The sequence below is a fragment of the Oncorhynchus mykiss genome, chromosome 6 (genome assembly GCF_013265735.2).
Source record: "Oncorhynchus mykiss isolate Arlee chromosome 6, USDA_OmykA_1.1, whole genome shotgun sequence".
Taxonomy (NCBI): Eukaryota; Metazoa; Chordata; class Actinopteri; order Salmoniformes; family Salmonidae; genus Oncorhynchus; species Oncorhynchus mykiss.
The window spans coordinates 35,151,865-35,172,749 of NC_048570.1; the positions used below are offsets into that span (position 1 = coordinate 35,151,865).

At 45.5% G+C, this 20,885-nt stretch overlaps 1 protein-coding gene across 8 annotated transcripts in view; it reads left to right on the forward strand.

Moving 5' to 3' along the window:
• LOC110525840 (autism susceptibility gene 2 protein) overlaps nucleotides 1–20,885 on the forward strand; it is a 416,464-nt gene that overhangs the window by 366,880 nt on the left and 28,699 nt on the right. For all 8 annotated transcript variants that reach the window (XM_036979972.1, XM_036979971.1, XM_036979978.1 and 5 more), the window contains one exon: nucleotides 3,386–3,434. In XM_036979972.1, coding sequence (XP_036835867.1) covers nucleotides 3,386–3,434 — 49 coding nt within the window. The remainder of the gene's footprint in view (nucleotides 1–3,385; nucleotides 3,435–20,885) is intronic.

The window sequence follows — 20,885 nt, forward strand, 5'->3', positions numbered from 1 at the left end:
TCTGGGAAGTTGAGGGACTTCAACGGTGGTGTAATTCGTAATTTGGCATTCCCTAAATCTTGGAACTATGGTACTGCGTGTGGCTGTTTGGGGAGTTAGCACTCCGTTGGTGGGATTACACGCCCCTACCCCCCTCCACCGCCTACCTGCCTCGTTCCCTCTCTCTCTCACTCTCTCGCTCTCCCCACACCAGGCCTGGTGAGGAAACGAGAGAATTTCACAGCTGCTGTGAGCAGGCCCCGGCTGAGGCCTATGACCTCCTTGTTGCATTTTTGTCCGTTTTTCTTTCTCTCTTTTTTCTCTCCAGCAGGCAGGCAGCATGTTTCCTCAGGGAGCCCTTGTGTGGCTCAGAGGAAGCTGAATCATAAAGCATGGCTAATGAATAGAATAGAGAAGGAAAGCTAAAGCCTGCTGACGGCTCTCCTGAGAGAAGGCCAGGCCACGAAGCCTCAGGCTCAAATAGCAGACTGCCCCAAAGGTCATGCTTCCTGCGGCCCAGTCCAAGGGCTTTTGGCTCGCAGCAATGTGGCTTGAATTTCCTTTGTTTTTAAATTGTTAGATTTCCCTGTTTCCTTTGGAAAACCTGGCCTTTGGTTGGTGCCCCCCTCTCCTTTCCTCCCCTCTCCTCTTTTTCAGTTCTCCTCTTTCGTTCCCTGTCTGTTTTTTAATAGTGGCCAGGGTTCCCCTCAACAAAGAGAGTGTGATTTAGTTATTTTATACATGACCTCTACGCACCGCAACCACAGGCGCAGAAACTGCCAACAGAACAGCCCTCTGGAAAAATTAAAACTTGACCAAGCTAACCCAGAAGTTCATAGCAACAACATTTTTTTGCCAAAAGCAGACCCTGTTTTGGCATGCCTAAGAACTGCCTTTGTAATTTGGCCTTGTAATTATGAATTACTGACTCATGTGGGGAAGAGTGGATACAAAACAGAGCATTACATCTAAACACTGGTTGTTGAAACAACTAAGTTTGTTGGAATATAAAAACAATTAGCTAGCAACAGAATTCGCCTTTACTGAACACATACGGATACAGAGGTCTTAGTCTGGCCCACGGGTGATTTGAGTTTAAAAAAAATACCGTTGCGGGAGGGAAACAAACTCAATGTACTTTAAAATGACTAAGGAAATATAATAAATTTTCAGTGCGGCCATCCGGACCTCGTTAAAGACCAAATGCGGTGACTGGGGCAAAATGAGTTTGACATCCAACACAGGTAGCCTAGTGGTTAGAGCGTTGGACTAGTAATAGTTGTTGTTAGGGGTATGACCAAACCATTTTGTTTTCATGGCCGTGTGTGCCTCTCCGAGCTCCCAGCACCCAGACCTCGACCCAGCTCCCGTGTCCACTTGACAAGCATTCAATTCTCCTGATCCATATTTTCACACAGGCCCTCCAGGGCAGCCGGTGATTCAGACAGGCGGACGAGTGGCGAGGCTTGCTACATGGAGCGTTTAATGTGGAGCGCTAGCTCACAAAGAGCGTAGTGTTGCAGACGCCCTGGTTCTGGGAGAATGGAGGAGGCCAATGCAGAACACTTGTCTTTTTCTCCTCTTCACCAACAGGGTGGAATGCAACACGACAACACTGCTACTGAAGCTAAGGATTCACTTCTACCTCTGCCTTGTACTGAAAATACACCATGCCCTTATACTGTACCATACCTTGACTGGGCGTTAAAGAGTTATTGGAGCACTTTAGAGGCTGGAGGAGCACTGTTATAGTTTATATTAAAAGAGAGGGTGTCTCCACATAAACACTTTAGTCTAGTGTTCAGTAAAGGCGGTAGCAGTGTCTAGATTGGAAGGTATTAGAAGAAGAGTCTTCAGAACACTTGAGCAGACTGAGAGAAGCCAAGGAGCGACATCTGTGTTTACAGTGTGTTCTCCCTCTGATTCACTGACAGTGCTTTACATATGTTCTCTTTGTGCTGTGTAAACTACAATGATGGCAGTTAAGGACACTGGGGCCCAATGGATGAAGCATATGCTCAGTTTGAACAGCTTTTCTTAGTCCTGGCGAGGAGGCGAGGAGGGGAAACAGTGATTTACACCAAGACTGACCTCGTGGGATAAGGAAGATGTTCCGTGTTTAATATTATCTTTTAAATGCATACTTTTGCCACCCTCTCGCAAAATAGCAGGTTGTCTGTGGTTGATTTATGACTCCAGAGCTGTGTTTAAAAGCTCTGTGTCTCGCCGGCCGAGTTTGATGTGTATTTTTGTTCAAATGTATGGTGTGTTTTCTTTCTGGAGAGGCTTGCCAGAATCTCCACATACATCTGACCAGGGAGGGAAACGCTCCCAGTGTTTAGTCTACACGTCTCTGCTGTCACTTCGTAGTCAGATGCCTTTTTCCCCTTCCAGCTTTTTGTCTCTGACCATTACTCACAGTGGTGTATTTGCTCGACTCTCAGGGGGGGACTCGCCTCTAACAACTTCTCTCAACTGAACCTTTATAGCTGTGTAAATTATATAGTAGTGATTTAATGCAGAGTTGGATAAAGCAAATATTTAATGTAACGTTTTCTCCTAAAATCATATTTTGACGACAATGATTCAATAATGAAAAGTATTACAGTGTGGCTTGAACGAGAGTTAGATTTTCTCCGATTTACAATTGACGGTTGAGCAGCATTTAGCTTGTTGTGGTCGTTCGTTGTGTTGTGTCGTGGTCGTTCATTGTGTCGCGGTGTGGTCGTGTGTTGTGTTGTGTCGTGTGTGGGGTCTTTGTACGTTCTCAGCTCCTGCTAACATCCCGCAGAGGCTGATCCGCCATACAGTAGTGCCCTCTTCTCTTCCTCTCCTCTCCTCTCCTCTCTGACAACCTCGTGTGCTGTGAGTATGAGTGGGCTGGCTGGCTCTCAGGTGGCACAACAGTGCCCCCTAATGTTACCTTGGCTCTGTCTGGACTGAAAGAGTTCAGCTCTGCTTAGAGAGAGGGACGTTGTGAGAATAAGGAACTCAGTCAGGTGCAGAGAAGGGGCTGCTTCTCAATGAAGCAGATTGAACACAAGTCAAGGAGGCACTGTGATGATTATCTATGGGTGAAGTGGAGTACAGGAGCTGTATTGGAACGGAAAGTTGTTGTGTCCATATAAATAGGTTGCAGTAGATCAGTGGAAATATGTCTGTTGGACACAATAGAGACATCCATGTTAGCCATCTTGATGGTCCCAAATGGAATAGAATTAGTGTGTTATAATCATGAACATTTTGGCTGAAGGATCCAACCCCGTCCTCTATTGTGTCGTGAATGCAATGCAGTTTGTCACGTTCTCTGAGGTGTCCCACCTTCGTCTGGAAACTACCAATGTCTTCCACAGAGGTCATCCGTCTAACCAGACTATTAATGTTTCTCCGTCCTCTTGTCTTCCAGGTATCTGATGTAGGATCCGAGAAACTATTTTCCCCCACTACACCCAAAGGTAAGACTTTTGTTCTTCTCTAGTCACCACAAACCATTTCCCCCCTGTGTGGTCCGCTATCGCCCTTATAGATTACATTTCAATGAACACCAAGGCAGTTTATAACATGCCAACGATGTCTTCTGATTCTAATCTGATTGAGCACAAATCAGAACATCCACATTTGTATATTTTCTTCCCTGTGGAACTGTGTTGGGACACCCAACCGAAGGCAGACATATCTCCCTTCCCACACACAACATTCAGGCTCATTAGAGTGGATTTACAGGCTCCGTGCCACATGCTCCCAATCCATAAATGGGAAGGTCCCCCCAGGCTACAAGGCTTCTGACAGCAGGCCAGACAGTAATGGCGGCCAGAGGCCAGGACAGAGGAGGGATGAGGAGGGAGGGGCCTGAGCCTCTCAGTCGACATAATCACAGGTCCACTGGGAATTGACGGAGGGTTTAGGGGTCGGAAGAGTGTAGGAAAGGAGTACTGCACCTGTACTCAGGCTGAATGGGGAGCTGGTGTAAGGATGTGGAGGCGGGCAGGAGAGCGAAGGGGTGGACAATCCCCTGCCTGATGAAAGATAGCAGTATGTAGTCCACGTCCCCCCCAGGGCAGGAACCAGACCCATTAACAGATGCCGCATGATGGATATTGTGTAAAATGGGGCCATTTTCAGGAGGAGATAGAAAGAGTGCATGTCTGCGGGCCAGCTTGCCTTGGATAGATTAGGACCCAGCCTGTTTTATGCCTGAACAGAAACAGTAAATTACAACTTTCAGACATTACAGTATGGAGTTCATGATTTTCAAAACAGCAAGGACACATGTCCAAGCCTCAAGTGTACTACCATCGTTGTCAGTTAAGATTGTTATTGTTGGCCGAGTTGCTGGTTTATTACACGCACGCACATGCAGACACACACACATACACACACACATACACACACACACACACTGACTCTCTCCCACATCCAGTCTGGAGAGGGCCTAGCTGTGTCAGTGGGCAAGCAGGTCTTCGGGAAATCCTGCTAATGTGAATCCCATTCCATGTCCAATGCACACCATGCGGACCCAGGGATTAGGACTGGAGAATTACATCCAGGCAATCCCATCAGAGGTCCCTGCCTGTTTGTCACAGGGATCAACGGCACTGTGTGTGTGTGTGTGTGCGTGTGCGTGTGTGTGAAAGTCCGGCAACAATAAGGGCACCAGATTAGGATTAGGATGAAAAGGAAAAGCCAGGGGATGGCTCTGGCTGGATCATCTGATTCAGTGATGAGTGAGAGGTTATTATCGTGTTAGCTGCTACCATTGCATGCAGTCCCTTTGCCAACGTACTGTAATGGATCCTAGTTTTAGGTCCTCTGTGTGTGTGTGTGTCTCTGTGTCTCTGTGTCCTCTGTGTGTGTGTGTGTGTGTGTGTGTGTGTGTGTGTGTGTGTGTGTGTGTGTGTGTGTGTGTGTGTGTGTGTGTGTGTGTGTGTGTGTGTGTGTGTGCATTAATGTGTGGTTCATACATGTGTATGTGTTAGCCAGGCCTGTGTGTAGAATGCAGAACAAGAGCCTGGGGGATGTTTTCCTCTAGTTTACCATGCATTGTATCTATGTCCTATTACCAGTCTGCCACTCAGTCCTTAGGGACCAATCTACATTCTACAATCCTCTCAGTCTCTGATCACTGGGCCTACACAGCTCTTGGCTCCGAGAGAGCCTCCGAGAGAGCACTCACACGCACACAGTTGGTAAAGCACTGAAAGTGCTAATGAGCATTTTGACTAATTTCCTGCATTTTGACATTTTGCTCGTTTCTGACAATTTCACCTTTCATTAGTCATTTTAGATGAGCTGCATCATCACCAAGTTGACAGTCCGACATAGTAATCATTGAAGGCAGTCAACCACAATAATGGCCTTAACCTTTCTGATCTCCCCATCCCGGATCCGGGATCGTGAATACAGACTCAAGCTCATTACCATAACGCAACGTTAACTATTCATGAAAATCGCAAATGAAATGAAATAAATATGCTAGCTCTCAAGCTTAGCCTTTTGTTAACAACACTGTCATCTCAGATTTTCAAAATATGCTTCTCAACCATTGCAAAACAAGCATTTGTGTAACAGTATTGATGGCTAACGTAGCATTTAGCATTAGAATTCAGCTGGCAACATTTACACAAAAAAACAGAAAAGCATTCAAATAAAATCATTTACCTTTGAAGAACTTCAGATGTTTTCAATGAGGAGACTCTCAGATAGCAAATGTTCAGTTTTTCCTGAAAGATTATTTGTTTAGGACAAATCGCTCCGTTTTCTGCGTCACGTTTAGCTATGAAAAAACCCCTGTATCCAGGATTGTGTAAATCTATCAGCAAGCTCATTAGCATAACACAACGTTAACTATTTATGAAAATCGCAAATGAAATTAAATAAATATGCCATCTCTCAAGCTTAGCCTTTTGTAAACAACACTGTCATCTCAGATTTTCAAAATATGCTTCTCAACCATAGGAAAACAATCATTTGTGTAAAAGTAGCTAGCTAGCGTTAGCATTTCGCGTTAGCATTTAGCGTTAGCATTAGCGTTAGCATCCAGCACGCAACATTAACAAAAACATAAAAGCCTTCAAATAAAATCATTTACCTTTGAAGAACTTCTGATGTTTTCAATGAGGATACTCTCAGTTAGATAGCAGATGCTCAGTTTTTCCAAAAAGATTCCTTGTGTATTAGAAATAGCTTCGTTTTATACATCACATTTGGCTACCAAAAAAAAATCTGAAAATTCAGTCCTCAAAACGCGAACTTTTTTCCAAATTAACTCCATAATATCGACTGAAAACATGGCAAACGTTGTTTAGAATCAATCATCAAGGTGTTTTTCACATATCTCTTCATTGATACATCGTTCTTGGACACATGCTTTCTCCCCTGAATCAAATGGTAAAGTAGAAGCAGCTGGCAATTGCGCACCGAATTCGACGCAGGACACCAGGCGGACACTTGGAAAATGTAGTCTCTTATGGTCAATCTTCCAATGATATGCCTACAAATACGTCACAATGCTGCTAAGACCTTGGGCGAACGACAGAAAGTGTAGGCTCATTCGTTGCGCAATCACAGCCATATAAGGAGAGAATGGAAAACAGAGCTTCAGAAATTCTGCTAATTCCTGGGTGATGCATCATCTTGGTTTCGCCTGTAGAATGAGTTCTGGGGCACTTACAGACAAAATCTTTGCAGATTCTGAAACTTCAGAGTGTTTAATGTGTTGAATGTGTTGAATATGCATAGTCGAGCATCTTTTCGTGACAAAATATCGCGCTTAAAATGGGAACGTTTTTTATCCAAAAATGAAATAGCGCCCCTAGAGCTCTAACAGGTTAAAGGGATACGTCAGGATTTTAGCAAGGAGGCCCTTTATCTTTTTCCCCAGAGTAGGAGGAACTTGTGGATACCATTTTTATGTCTCCGCGTGCAGTTTGAAAGAAGTTGCTAACTAGCGCTAGCGTAATTGCTAACTGTGTTAGCGCAATGACTGGTATTCTATGCTATCTGCTAGCATGCTAGCAGATACCATAGATTTCCAATCATTGCACTAACGCTAGTTAGCATTGGCTTGCGAAACTACCTCTAATTTTTCTTCATACTGGACACAGAGACAGAACAATGGTATCCAGGAGTGCATCTGACATCTGAAGTAGATAAAGGGCAAATGTATCCCTTTTAGTAACACTCAGAAATCCAAACAGTTTTTTTCCTCATAATTTGCTAGAGCATTTCTTCTTGTCTGTGTTACTACCTCCTTCACAGCATCAATGCAGTTTTCTTTATGCTATGGAAAACAGTATTCTTCAACCTTCTGGAGTCTGACCTTAGTGCATGACTGCGGTGCTTTCAATGATTAGGTAAGAAGGTTCCGGTAGCTACCAGCTAGCTCCAGTATGGTAAAGGACAGACGTTACCTAACCGTTATCTGAGTTGTTGTTTAGCTTCGTCGTGAACTTCCTGAGAACTATTGATTTCTTGAAGGAGAAACACTGTCTTAAAGTCTTGTGTGGGGCTTTGGGGCATTGCATTTATTGAAAGAGATCTGGTTGCAGTTCAGAGTTGACATTTCTCAGTTCTTGGAAGGCGAATAAAAAGCTAAATGTAGCTGCTGAGGACGTATGGGTTCTGCCACCAGGAGAGGATAAACATACTTTGTGGGTACTTACGAAACTCAAGCAGAGCTCCTATGGAAAAAGAGAGCGTGACATACCACCTACCTACCAGAAACTGGAAACACACAGAGACGCTAGTGAAAGCAGGAAATGTCTGAGGGGAACAGCACTCTAGTTCTCTCACTCTGCCTGGGAGGCCATTTTGGCTCTGTCGTGTCTAACAGGGGTTTCATGTGAGTGGACAGACGAACCCAATTTGTTCCCTGAGCCAAACCAGGGGCATCTTGGGATAGGTGGGGGAGAAAGATTGGTGAAAACCCATTTCTGAAGTGGATTTGTGCCCATATAATCCTGATTAATTTTGACCCGTTGTGCTCATTTTAAACAGCGCATTACAGTAAGCGTGAACACAGCGAGCTTCGGGCTAAACCAGGAGCTTAGCGGCTTTGAGAGGCTTAGCAGCAGATGGCATTTTAAGCTGGACTTAATAAATTGTTTCCATTAAACTTACCGGCCCACACATACTGGATTAGGCGAGCGGAACAAAGGAAGGAGGAGAGCGAGAGAGCAGAAGAAGTGGTGGAAAAAACACAACAGCCACCACCACCACACACATATGACACTCCATGTAACTGTTACTGTAGCCACGGTTAAAGGTAGGACATGGTTTAGGCTACTGCTGCTTGCGTCACGGAGGTGGAATCCACTGTAGTTGGATGTAGACATCAACTCGTCACGGATGTCAGAGACTAATTAGCTTAATTGACATGAGGGTAAACAAATAAACAAATGAATAAACCATTTAGCTTCCCCTGTGGAGGATGTAGCTTTGTTTATCCTTACCTGTTCATATATAAACAACCATACAATACAAACACCAATATCCAGAGGAATGGTATTCAGAATAGCTTTTTTTCCTAGCATTTTTCATATCCAGAATTCTTAGTACCAACGTTGAGAACCCATTCCTTGTGGGGCTGAAGCCCCCCCCCCCCCCCCCCTCTCCCTCTCTCTCCCTCCTATGAGCTCATGGTAGCTCTCTAAGCCCTCATTATGTGCTACACAGCCCAGGGTCCCCGTGTCGAATCACTAATCAAGCGGCCTGTCTGCTCTGCAGCCCTGCCTGCCACTCAATAGGTGCTGAGTGCCCTTTGTTCCTGAAGGCTGCTGTTTGCTGCATGTCAATAACAGGGCTATGGCTTGGGTATAGCAGCCTATAGGTCCACTCCACACACAGCCAGGAATATAGAATAGAGTCAGTCATACCTCTTGCATACACGAAGAGAGAGAAGAGACTAGAGAGGGGGAGGTTGGGTGGGTCAGGGGCAGGGAGAACAAGCAGATGAGAGTGTGTTTGTAATGCACCAGGCGATGCTCCTCTGGCCAGGTCATTGTGATGTTGCTAACCTCAGCGGGGCGGCGGCACAGTGTTTGTCGGCTTTCGCCCATTTAAATAATGACCAGCTAATCAGCTTTGCAGGCTGTTGAGTCTGAGTGGAGGAGTGGAGCGAGCGCGTAGGAGAGAGTGGCTGACTGGGCCAGGCAGAGCTGGGCTGGGTTGGGGGCAGGCAGGATGCGTAATAGCGAGAACGCAGGGAGGGCGCAGGGGCTTTCTGTAGCCCACGCAGCCAGATTACAGGGCTGTATTAAATGCAGCCGTCACTGCGGAGGAATCTTAAGCCCGGTAAACCTCACTGCGGTACCTACTCTGATTGGTTTGACGAAGCGCAGCTTGCTGGAAATGCTTTCTTTATCAGGGCCTGATGGCCTGTATTGACAGAACACTTATGTCTGGGCGCTCGGGGGGGTTCGTCATTTGGCACATAGACCACAGACACACTGTGTACTGTGCCATGGGGAGCTGGGTTGTTCCAGAATTGCCATGCTTCAGCTGGATGTTGCGCCCATAGAATGGAATGATTATCTTTCTATGGTTCCGCCGTCACTGCTCTCCCCACACTACCACCTCCGTAGTTATTGTCGAGCCTGCGCTAAAGCTCATTTGTTTCCCTGATTCAATTTAAATTTTAAACAGGAGTAAATCCTTTCAGAATGCCCAGGCCCTTAATATGTTTCTCCCTCCCTGTGCTGTCTGTCGCCAGCCGGGGACAAAACAACATCACTAGAATCAGTGGGGAAACCAAAGCGTGTTTGTGTTTGTTTCTTTATTAATCCCCTCAGCTATTATTGTTCACGGTCATAGGAGAGCTTATGAGCTGGGTGATGATTTGTTTTTGGAGAAAGCGCCTGTTATTAATGCTCCTTTTATTGATAGTGCTAATGCTGTTTGTGCAGTCGTCCCTGTCAGAGAGATGAAAATGAATAGAGGGAGCGCTGCGGAGATAAGACACGTGTTTAATTATTAATTGAGCCATTACTGACAGAGATTGCCTTTTTTGATTTAAGGCAGGAAGCTGGCTTCAGGGAGAGAAAAAGCAATTACAGAATTCCCAGCCTGCACTGCAGCTGCCCATTGCTCCGCCGTGCGAGAGCGGAAAAACACACCGTGTTAAACCGTCTTTTTCCATAAATTATTTTAATTCTTCTTCAATATTTATAGCGTTTTAAATGACGACGACATTGTCATGTTCTATTCATAGGGAGAGGCAGGCAGGGAGGGAGGGAGGCAGGCAGGGAGGGAGGGAGGCAGGGATGCGGGCGTGCCAACAGGACTAAGCCACAGCCACAGCACCTCTCTGGTCGCTCCTCTCCTCTGCTCTGGAAGACACCTGGAGGGATTTGTTAGGTTTATAATACAGTTTAGGAAATGATGTCAGAACGCAGCACAAGATATTAGTCCTGTTTTTCTGTCATAAATATACTAGTTGTTTTTTTTCTATGTCCATTTTCTCTCAGGTCTTTCTAGAAGGGCAATTAGTTCCCTTGCAACGTCAATGCTGGTATGTCATGCGATCCCACAGTGCTTTGCTAGTTGTCCCCTTTAGAGGGTATTTTAGTTCCATTAGAAAACTGACTGCTCTGTGCAAGACCTCACTCTTAATGATATATTAACTTAGCTCCCGTGTAGAGTTGCGCTATGCTAAGTGGGGACTTGCCGTCCTAACATTGGCCCCAAGCAGATATTTTAGCTACTGCACCTGGGTCGTGTTCAGTAGGCATGAAACTGATTAAAATGGTCCCAAACAGAGTGAACCACGAGGCTCTATCTAATCCAAAACGAAATGTTATTTTTTTACTTTGTCTTTGCAAAACCCTTTTTAAACGTTTCCCCACATTCTAATAGAGTGCAACTCTAGACAGAAGCTGCAGTCATGCCAGTCCCTGGCAAGAAACCCAACACCTGTCCATCATCCTTATCACTGGCTGTCGTCAGTGTCAATGGGTGGCGCAGGGCTGTTGTGACAGAGAGTGGGCGTGTAGTTGAAGGCTTTGTGATTAGGCCTCTCTGTGCAGCTGTCTCAGTGGTTTATTGACTGAATATGGATCCAGCTATAGTGCAGCTGAAGAGACAACAGCTAAGGGAGCAATTACTAAGTCACTTGTAGCCACCACTGATCTTTTCTGGAAGGTGGTTTATGAGGGCTGTGTGATGTCTGGCCATACAGCTGCCGAGCATATTGTTCAATATATTGTTTTTATCATTGAATGATAAAAGGAATATAATGTGCTACCAGGGACCAGTGACTCAGTCTATAAAAAAAAGTGGTCAGATGAAGCAGATGCTAAACGACAGGACTGTTTTGCTATCACAGACTGGAGCATGTTCCGGGATTCTTCCGATGGCATTGAGGAGTACACCACATCAGTCACTTGCTTCATCGAGGACGTCATCCCATGAGTACGTACATACCCCAACCAGAAGCCATGGATTACTGTAAACATTCACACTAAGCTAAAGGGCCGCTTTCAAGGAGCGGGACTCTAACACGCTTACAAGAAATCCCGCTACGCCCTCTGACGAACCATCAAACAGGCAAAGCGTCAATACAGGACTAAGATCGAATCGTACTACACCGGCTCTGACGCTTGTCGGTTGTGGCAGGGCTTGCAAATCATTACAGACTACAAAGGGAAGCACAGCCGAGAGCTGCTCAGTGACACGAGCCTACCAGACGAGTTAAACTACTTATATGCTCGCTTCGAGGAAAATAACACTGAAACATGCATGAGAGCATCAGCTGTTCCAGACGACTGTGTGATCACGCTCTCCACAGCCAATGTGAGTAAGACCTTTAAACAGGTCAACATTCACAAGGCTGCTGGGCCAAACAGATTACCAGGATGTGTACCCCCGAGCATGCGCTGACCAACTGGCAAGTGTCTTCACTGACATTTTCAACCTCGCCCTGTCTGAGTCTGTAATACCAACATGTTTCAAGCAGACCACCATAGTTCCTGTGCCCAAGAACACCAAGGTAATCTGCCTAAATGACTACCGTTCCATAGCACTCATGCCTGTAGCCATGAAATGCTTTGAAAGGCTGGTCATAGCTCACATCAACACCATCATCCCAGAAACCCTAGACCCACTCCATTTGCATACCGCACCAACAGATCCACAGAAGATGCAATCTCACACTGCCCTTTCCCACCTGGACAAAAGGAACACCTATGTGAATATGCTATTCATTGACTACAGCTCATCATTCAACACCGTAGTGCCCTCAAAGCTCATCACTAAGCTAAGGACCCTGGGACTAAAGAGCTCTCTCTGCAATTGGATCCTGGACTTCCTGACGGCCGCCCCCAGGTGATAAGGGTAGGTAACAACACATCCGCCACACTGATCCTCAATACGGGCTCAGTCCCCTCCTGTACACCCAGTTCACAACTGCACAGCCAGGCACGACTCCAACACCATCATTAAGTCCACTGATGACACAACAGTGGTAGGCCTGATCACCGACAACGATGAGACAGCCTGTAGGGAGGAGGTCAGAGACCTGACCATGTGGTGCAAGGACAACAACCTCTCCCTCAATGTGATCAAGACAAAGGAGATGATTGTGGACTACAGGAGAAGGAGGACCGAGCATGTCCTCATTCTCATCAATGGGGCTGTAGTGGAGCAGGTTGAGAGCTTCAAGTTCCTTGGCGTCCACATCACCAACAGACTAAAATGGTCCAAGCACACCAAGACAGTCATGAAGAGGGCACAACAACACATTTTCCCCCTGAAAAGATTTAGCATGGGTCCTCAGAGCCTCAAAAGATTTTACAGCTGCACCATCGAGAGCATCCTGACGGGTTGCATCACTGCCTGGTATGGTAATTGATCGGCCTCCGACCGCAAGGCACTGCAGAGGGTAGTGCGTTCGGCCCAGTACATCACCGGGGCCAAGCGTCCTGCCATCCAGGACGTCTATACCAGCCGGTGTCAGAGGAAGGTCCTGGGAATTGTCGGAGACTCAAGCCACCCTAGTCGTGGACGGTTCTCTCTGCTACGCACGGAGGGCGGCGCCAAGTCTAGGTCCAAGAGGCTTCTAAACAGCTTCTACCCCAAGCCATAAGACTCCTGAACAGCTAATGAAATGGCTACCCAGACTATTTGCATTGCCCCCCAACTTCTTTGCTGCTGCTACTCTCTGTTATTATCTATGTATAGTCACTTTAATAACTCTACCTACATGTACATATCACCTCAATTACATCGACACCGGTGCCCCCGCACATTGACTCTGTAACGGTGCCCTCTGTCTATAGCCCCGCTGTTGTTATTTACTGCTGCTCTTTAATTATTTATTCTTATCTCTTACTTTTTTGGGGGTTATTTTCTTTAAACTGCATTGTTGGTAAGGACTTGTATGTAAGCATTTCACTGTAAGGTGAACACCTGTTGTATTTGGCGCATGTGACAAATACAATTTGATTTGATTTGCTATCTCAGTTGCGCTTGTTATTACAATACAGAGTGATAGATAGTTTAGTGAGTATTAGGTTTACTATATTGAATCCACATGCTGTCTTCATCCAGTTTATGAAACATACAAAACTGTTTTGTGTGGAGCCACTGAGTAGCCTGAGCAGCAGAGCCTTTCTGCACCTCCTCCTCCTCCTCCCCCCTCTTCCTCCTCCTCTACTCAGACAGAACAGACGAGGTTTTCGTTGTTTCAGTGGCCATCTGAGGACCGCTTTGCTCGATCAGCCATTCCCCCGGCCAGTCGAGACACCGGGGGTCAGGGTTAAATGGTAAACTGACGAGTGGGCACTCCCATCTTTATTTCCCCTTCACCTTTACACCTCCCATGTGTGAACTTCTGCCGTCAGCGGCACTGCGCAACAAATCAGGAAAACAGATGTGGCGTTGCCGCGGCTGTGACCTCGAGGTGACACTTCTTTACACCTCGGCTGACATTTCTATTTGTGCACACATCCCATCGGCCCACGCTCGGATGAGCTCCGCCACACACCTCGGTACTGAAGCACCCTCTATGAGTAAATGCGAAGCAGGCCCATTTAACCATTGATCGGCTCATGTTTGCGAGACAAGAGGGTGAGATATTTAAGCAATAAGTCACCTCACGGAGTGCTTGGACACAGCCCTTAGCCGTGGTATGTTGGCCATATGCCACAAACCCGAGGTGCCTTATTGCTATTATAAACGGGTTACCATTGTCATTAAAATACATGTTTTGTCATACCTGTGGTATATGGTCTGATATGTCACGGCTGTCAGCCAATCAGCAGTCAGTGCTCGAACTACCCAGTTTATTATGTTTAATATAGCGTTTGTTAGCTAGCGTTTATTCTGTGGCGGCTGGCCACACACTTTTTGAACAGAGAGAGGATGATAAGTGGCTGGCTCCTATTGGTGATGAGCTGAGAGTATAGACAGGACATAGAGATAGTAAAAAGAACTCAACCCAACCCTACTTAGCTGTGGTCTCCACTGCTCTGTCTGACCGAGCCCCTTTAGGAAGCCCAGTCCTCTCTAACTATCTCACTGTGGCATGGCTAGGCTGTGAGATCAGAGGGTTCCTGATAATGGAAAGGCTCCTTTGGAGATAATCTGCTCTCCCCTGCGGCTATGGGACCAGCTTGTGAGCCATAGAACCACTCTGTCATGTAGACAGAATGCTGTCGTCTCCATGGAAATGAGCCACCAACCAACCAATCAACCAAACCCATGGGCAGCTCCGTTTAAGTGACCGTTTCAGTAGGGGGCTGATCTAGTGCTGTGGCACCACTCATCTGAATCCAGTATAATCTCTCCTTCGCCAAGAGAAAGACAATCAGCTGCAGCATAGGCAGAGGTATTTGCGTTGTTTGGTTGGGAAATGCATGACGGTTGTCTTATCTCTGAAGCTAGTCAGCCTTGAATGTAAAGTGTGCTTTGTTTGTGTGTGGATGCAGCTCGGGCCGCCCCACACGCTTTTTTTCAATCCTTTCTTCCGAGCTACACTTGTTGTCTAAGCTGAGCTGTGTGTGTTTTTTTGCTGCTGTGTTTTGTTTGAAGAAAATCCCAGCTCCCAGCTCTGTGCTTTTAGCCTGTCTGTGTTGTGCATTCCGAGCCAATGTTGTTTGCAGATGAGACTGTGAGGCTGTAATGTTCACTGACAAAGCCAGATGGTGGGTGATTGGGGCAAACATGCAGCTTGGATAATATACAATCACTGGCAGAGGACAGTCAGCAGCCTAGATGGATATTACAAACATGCTTGTAATGGATTTTACATTTTGGGAAGCAGCTCACACGGGCTTATAAAGATTGGAACTCCATAGCCAAGAACAGGATGGAAGTGAAAGGGTTTAAATTCCATGATGGGGCAAGGACATCCATACTCCACACTCTGAGGGAGAGAGCATGCCATAAGGATGCTGTGTGAGATGAGAGGCCACACTAGGGAAGTGAGTCCAAATCAAACAGAAAAATCAGCCGTGGCATATGAAGTATTTTCATAGGAGGCGGGTGGTCCACTTCTGGTATTTGTACAGCACACTGCTAACTCCCCCTCAGCACACTCATCATGTGGTATCGTAAACTTAGTGTATGTGTTGCTGTCAGTGGCCTCTCTGTCTGCTACCGCAGAGCAGGCTGAGACTACAGACTACAGGTTTCTCTGCTCCACGCAGCACCACACATGTTGGGTTAGTAGGGATAGACCCCGGCAATTACCCTAAACTCAGCGCATGGCCAAATGAGTAACCAGATATGCACCACTGAGAAGGAACAGTTTGTTTAAATCAAACCCCATATTTTACCCACGCCAGGCAGGGCCAGCGTCATTAATCGCTCCCCGTGTTTTGTTAAGAGAGACAAGCGGTAATTCGTTCAGACATGGGTTCCGCCTTTGGAGAAAATAAACATGGAGACCACAGTGTAGACCCCCCCCCCCCCCCCCCCCCCAAATAATCAAGCGGTCATCTGTTTGGCTGTTGGTTTTGGCTACCACTGGTATTCCCCACGCTGCGGCACTGGGACCGGCTGGCTCTGACTATCCCCCTAATGGCTGCTCGCTCTAATGTCCCATTCAGACATCCAGAGCAGCACTGCCTGGTATCAGACCAGACCAGAGAGCCTGTTATTCTAGTACTGCTGTGGAGAGGAGGAAGCAGCAGGACTGAGAGACCACTGCTGTTTGCGTTGGGTGGAAATAGAACAGAGGAGGAGCGTAGAGACAGAGTGCCACATCACCCAGGGAGCCCTGAGCACCAGTTGTCATAGGTCAACTATGTTACACAGACACACGTTTCTTTCTTTTTTTTGCTCGATGTTATAGTCTTTGAGATGGTTGGATGCTCTTTTCTTTCTCTACTCAGGATTTCTTCCAGATGTGCAACATTGCTTTCCTCGCCTTATTTTGTCCAGCCTAAGATGGAGGTGGAGGGTTGATCGAGGGATAGACTATGTGTGGATGCAGTGGATGCAGTGTTGTGCTGAGACCCTACAGGAGGCCTAATAGACCAGCTGGAAGTTAGTATAGTGCTGTGCATTAACAGTATTTTTTAGCCCAGGCCCACTGTAACATCAGGCTTATCCTGGAGCAGGTGCGGTCGAGACAGAGGCAGAGGCGACAGGGTCCTCGGAGAGGATGAGCCATCTGTGCCTAAACCCCTTTAAAGCGGTTTAAGAAAAACACTCACAAGTGTGACAGTTTTAGCACAAGCATTTACATACAATCAGAGAGAGAGAGAGAGAGAGAGAGAGAGACTAAAGACTCAAACCTCAGTTTGGTTTGTGTCTTTCCAATCTAGAGGTTTAGGACAACATGCAGATACTACTGTATCATCATTATCATTTAGTAGTTAAGTGTGTTGTTTGTTTCGTCTCAGCTTGCTGTGTGTACCAGTGAGCCAGAAGCTCCTCAAGATTTTTGTAGACCTGTTTAATCTCCTGAATGATCTGGCTGGTTGAAGTCCAATTTCTCCCCTGGCTCCAAATCCCCTATCCGTACAACTGTCACACCTTCTCCTTTTCCGTGCTCAAAACAAATCCATTTTTATCAGTACTTAGAGTAGTAAAGTGAAATGCTACAGCTCACAAGCAATTGTTAACCTTCCCTGGCCTACACTGGCGTAACGCAGTTTGTCTAGTCCGCAAAGGAGTTCACCTCCCCACCCACCACTCACCAAGTATGGTTTACCGATCGCTGTCCATGGTGCTGAAATTGCGACATATCTATGCAGCTGCCTATCGAATTGATGATAGGCGTTCTGTGGTGCCAGGGCATGTAACCTACAGCTTTGCTTTAGCTAAAGGAAAAATGTCTATTGGTAGAACTATTTGGTTGTCATTTTCATATCTTAAGCCTAACATTTCACAAAGCTATACACGGTGTCGCAAGGCTGACATTTAGACTCCTGGCTGGTGGCAATAATGCAATTACTTGTTCAGTACTAAAAGTTGAAATTCAAACATTGCAGAGAGTAAAATTAACATTAACATAAAATGAACATTAACAAAAATATGAACGCAACCTGTAAGTGTTGGTCTAATTTTTCATGAGCTGAAATAAAACATCCCAGAAATTGTCCATACGCACAAAAGCTTAATTATCTCAAATGTGTTTACGTCCCTGTTAATGAGCAACTCTCCTTAGCCAAGATAATCCATCCACCTGACAGGTGTGGCATATGAAGAAGCTGATTAAACAGCATTACACAGGTGCACCTTGTGCTTTGGACAATAAAAGGCCACTCTAAAATGTGCAGTTTTGTCACACAACACAATGCCACAAAACTCATTCTGATTTGCTGGGCTTGGCTCGCCAGTGGGTGGGCCTGGCTCCCAAGTGGGTGGGCCTATGCCTAGACCCATGGCTGCACCCTGCCCTGTCATGTGAAATCCATAGATTAGGGCCTAATGAATTCATTTCAATTGGCTAATATCCTTATATGAACTGTAACTCATTAAAATCATTGAAATTGTAGCATGTTGCGTTGACATTGTTGTTCAGTATAGATACAACAGCATACTAATCAGCAACCAATTGATTTTTTTAAATATTCAACCGTCCAGTATAGACTACATGAACCTGCCATCCTCCTATTCTCTCCCGCTTAGATAGAAAGTTGTTTTGCGTAAAACCAGTCTATTAATGCCAAATAATACAGTCAGTCTTCCCTCAAATCAAAAAAAGATCAAGCTTTATTTACACTAGGTTTGTCACGATACCAGTATCGCAATATTACAATTCCATATTTTCTATGGCAATTTTATTTTTAATTTTTTTTATTAAACTCTATGGGCCAATAAAACCTACTTTATGTAAAATTGTGGGTGCTATAGCTTGCACAATAAACAAATATTACTCTAGGTGACAACATAATGCTGTTTGTTTCTAACATTAGGACATTTTTCCTCAAGAAATATATTCCGCTTCATGTTTTTCCTTGCGATACTGGTATCGTGACAACCCTCATTTATACAGCACATTTCAGACATGGAATGTGTTTCACAGGAAAAAAACAAATAAAACAATCAAAAACAAAACTGAAACATTTACCACACAACAAACCTAAGGATAAATTCAGCAGCTATTTATTGTTGAACACCGCAACTTTTGTCTGTCTAATGGCCTACACAAATGGGCTGCATTCAAGGTAAATTGAATTTCATAAAATGAAATCCAGATTGAGAGATTCCCATGGTATTCTGAAGTCCTTTCCCACGGCCTGTAGATCCAGGTTGCGGCCTACTATATGCCTACTGCCTATTGACAGACCACACAGTCTTTCCTGAGACATTGTGTGTTATGTGTCCATTGCGCTGCACGCAATTTAAACTTAGACTTGAATTATGCACTTTTGAAGACCCCAGTAAGCTCCACTCATTGCACTGGCGCCGTCGTAGCCTTGACCACGGGATTTATTCACCGACATCCCCTTACATTCAATCAGTAAAAAAAACTTTTTGGAGGGTTACTGTCAAAATTATTTACTAAATATAAAAAAAAATAGACATTGATGACAGGTGTCCGGTACGTTAGTGCTGGCCTCTCTACTCTGGTGCTACCATGAGTCTTGACCCAATTCCTCAGGCCCCGTCAGCACAAAGTGTGCGTATGTGTGCGAGTGTGTCAGTGAGCAGACAGAGCTGCATGTGTTGCAGCAGGGAGGCAGCCTACAGCAGCCCCACAGGTCAGGGGCTGGGCCTTGTCTCCATTAGTTTTCTTGACATGACTCCCTGCCCTCTGCTCCTTCTCTCCTCTCCTCTGCCCTATTAACTCCCCCCTCCCTTCTTCCTTTCCTCCCTCCCTCTGAGTGTGTGTCTTTCCTCTTTCCCTCTGAGTGTGTGTCTTTCCTCTTTCCCTCTGAGTGTGTGTCTTTCCACTCTCCCTCTGAGTGTGTGTCTTTCCACTCTCCCTCTAAGTGTGTGTCTTTCCACTCTCCCTCTGAGTGTGTATCTTTGTCTCTTTTTTATCCCCCTTGCGCTCCATGGAAGCACTCTAATTAAGAATGATGGATTGGGTGCTAGGACACACTGGGAATGTATGCTAACCTGATACACCAGCGTATTCTCACCCTTTTTGTGGTTTGTGTGGAGGACATGGGGGATCCCAAATGGAGCGACAGCAGAGGAGGCTTTGAGTGTTTGTCTAGTTAAGCTCTGCATGAGAGCTATTCTAAACATCTGCACCGTAGCCTTCTGACTATGTCATCAGCTTTGACAAGGGAAGAGATTCGTAGCAGCAAAATGGGGGCTTTCTTTCTGTCTTTAATCTCTTCTCTCTGTGTGCCATTTAGAAACGTCACCTCCGTTGAAATGTCCTCAGCTCTGACAAATGAAGATTGGAGCTATTTTCAGTTTTCTGCTGAGATTGACTTATTTTGCACATATGGCAATTAGAGGAGAATTGTGTTTCTCTCGCTCATCTTCAACAGCTGTCACGTCTCCGTCTGCAGTCCTAGCCTAATGGTAAACCACCCCAGGAGCAGCTTAGCACTGGTCACACTGTGAACAGAAGCCTCATGAAGGCTTGGTGTTGATTGCATCAGTGTGTCTGTCTACTGGACAGCTTGTGTCCTTAGGGGGACAGCATTTGAAACCTCGGGCACTTTAAATCACATCTCATGGGGGTGCTATCTATAGAGAAACAGCCAACAAAGGTTTAAGGCCCCCACCCTGGTCTGGTAGATAGGGTTACTGCTAGCCTCTAACATAGGATGATAAACAGTGGGTGTATTTATCATGGAAACTCATATAAACTGTCTGATAGTGTTGTTAAATGAAATGAATAAATGTGCATTCTTCTTATTCTGCTTTTGTCGACTATGAACTGTATTTATTTATATTTACTTTGATTAACCATTTGTTTTGTCTCAGGCGCAATATGTGTCCTGTGTCCTGTGCCCAGGCCCATCCATTAGGCATATGTCAATCTTTTACCTTTAGGAGCTAGGCCTATCTGTTTCCGAGAACATCACACTAAAAACACCATGACGTATATATCCTATGTGAGTCTTGGGGAAATGCAATGTGAGACACCAGTGATGATGTTCAACTGGAAGCAGGAATGCATTAGTGAAGGATGGACCATTGACGAGCTCTAATAACTACATAGGTATACAGGCAGTGGTCTGCAGGCTCTGATCATAACAGTAGAGAACTGGAAGGCTGGGCCTGTAATAACGCCAAGGTAAAATATGTCAAAAAGACATGACAGAAACATGCAACAGTTTATGGACGATCTAGTTCCAACTAACGACATCATAGTTGATTTCGTTTTTTAGCTTAGCTTTGACTACGAAGCTTGCTGTACTAGTATTCTACTGGATAAGAATCTATTTATTTATTTAACAATTTGCATAAAACAGGTGGGAATCTACATCAACATCTGGTCTGGAACCCACAGTCCAATTCAAAGCGAATAGACACAGTTATCTGGGAAGCACTTG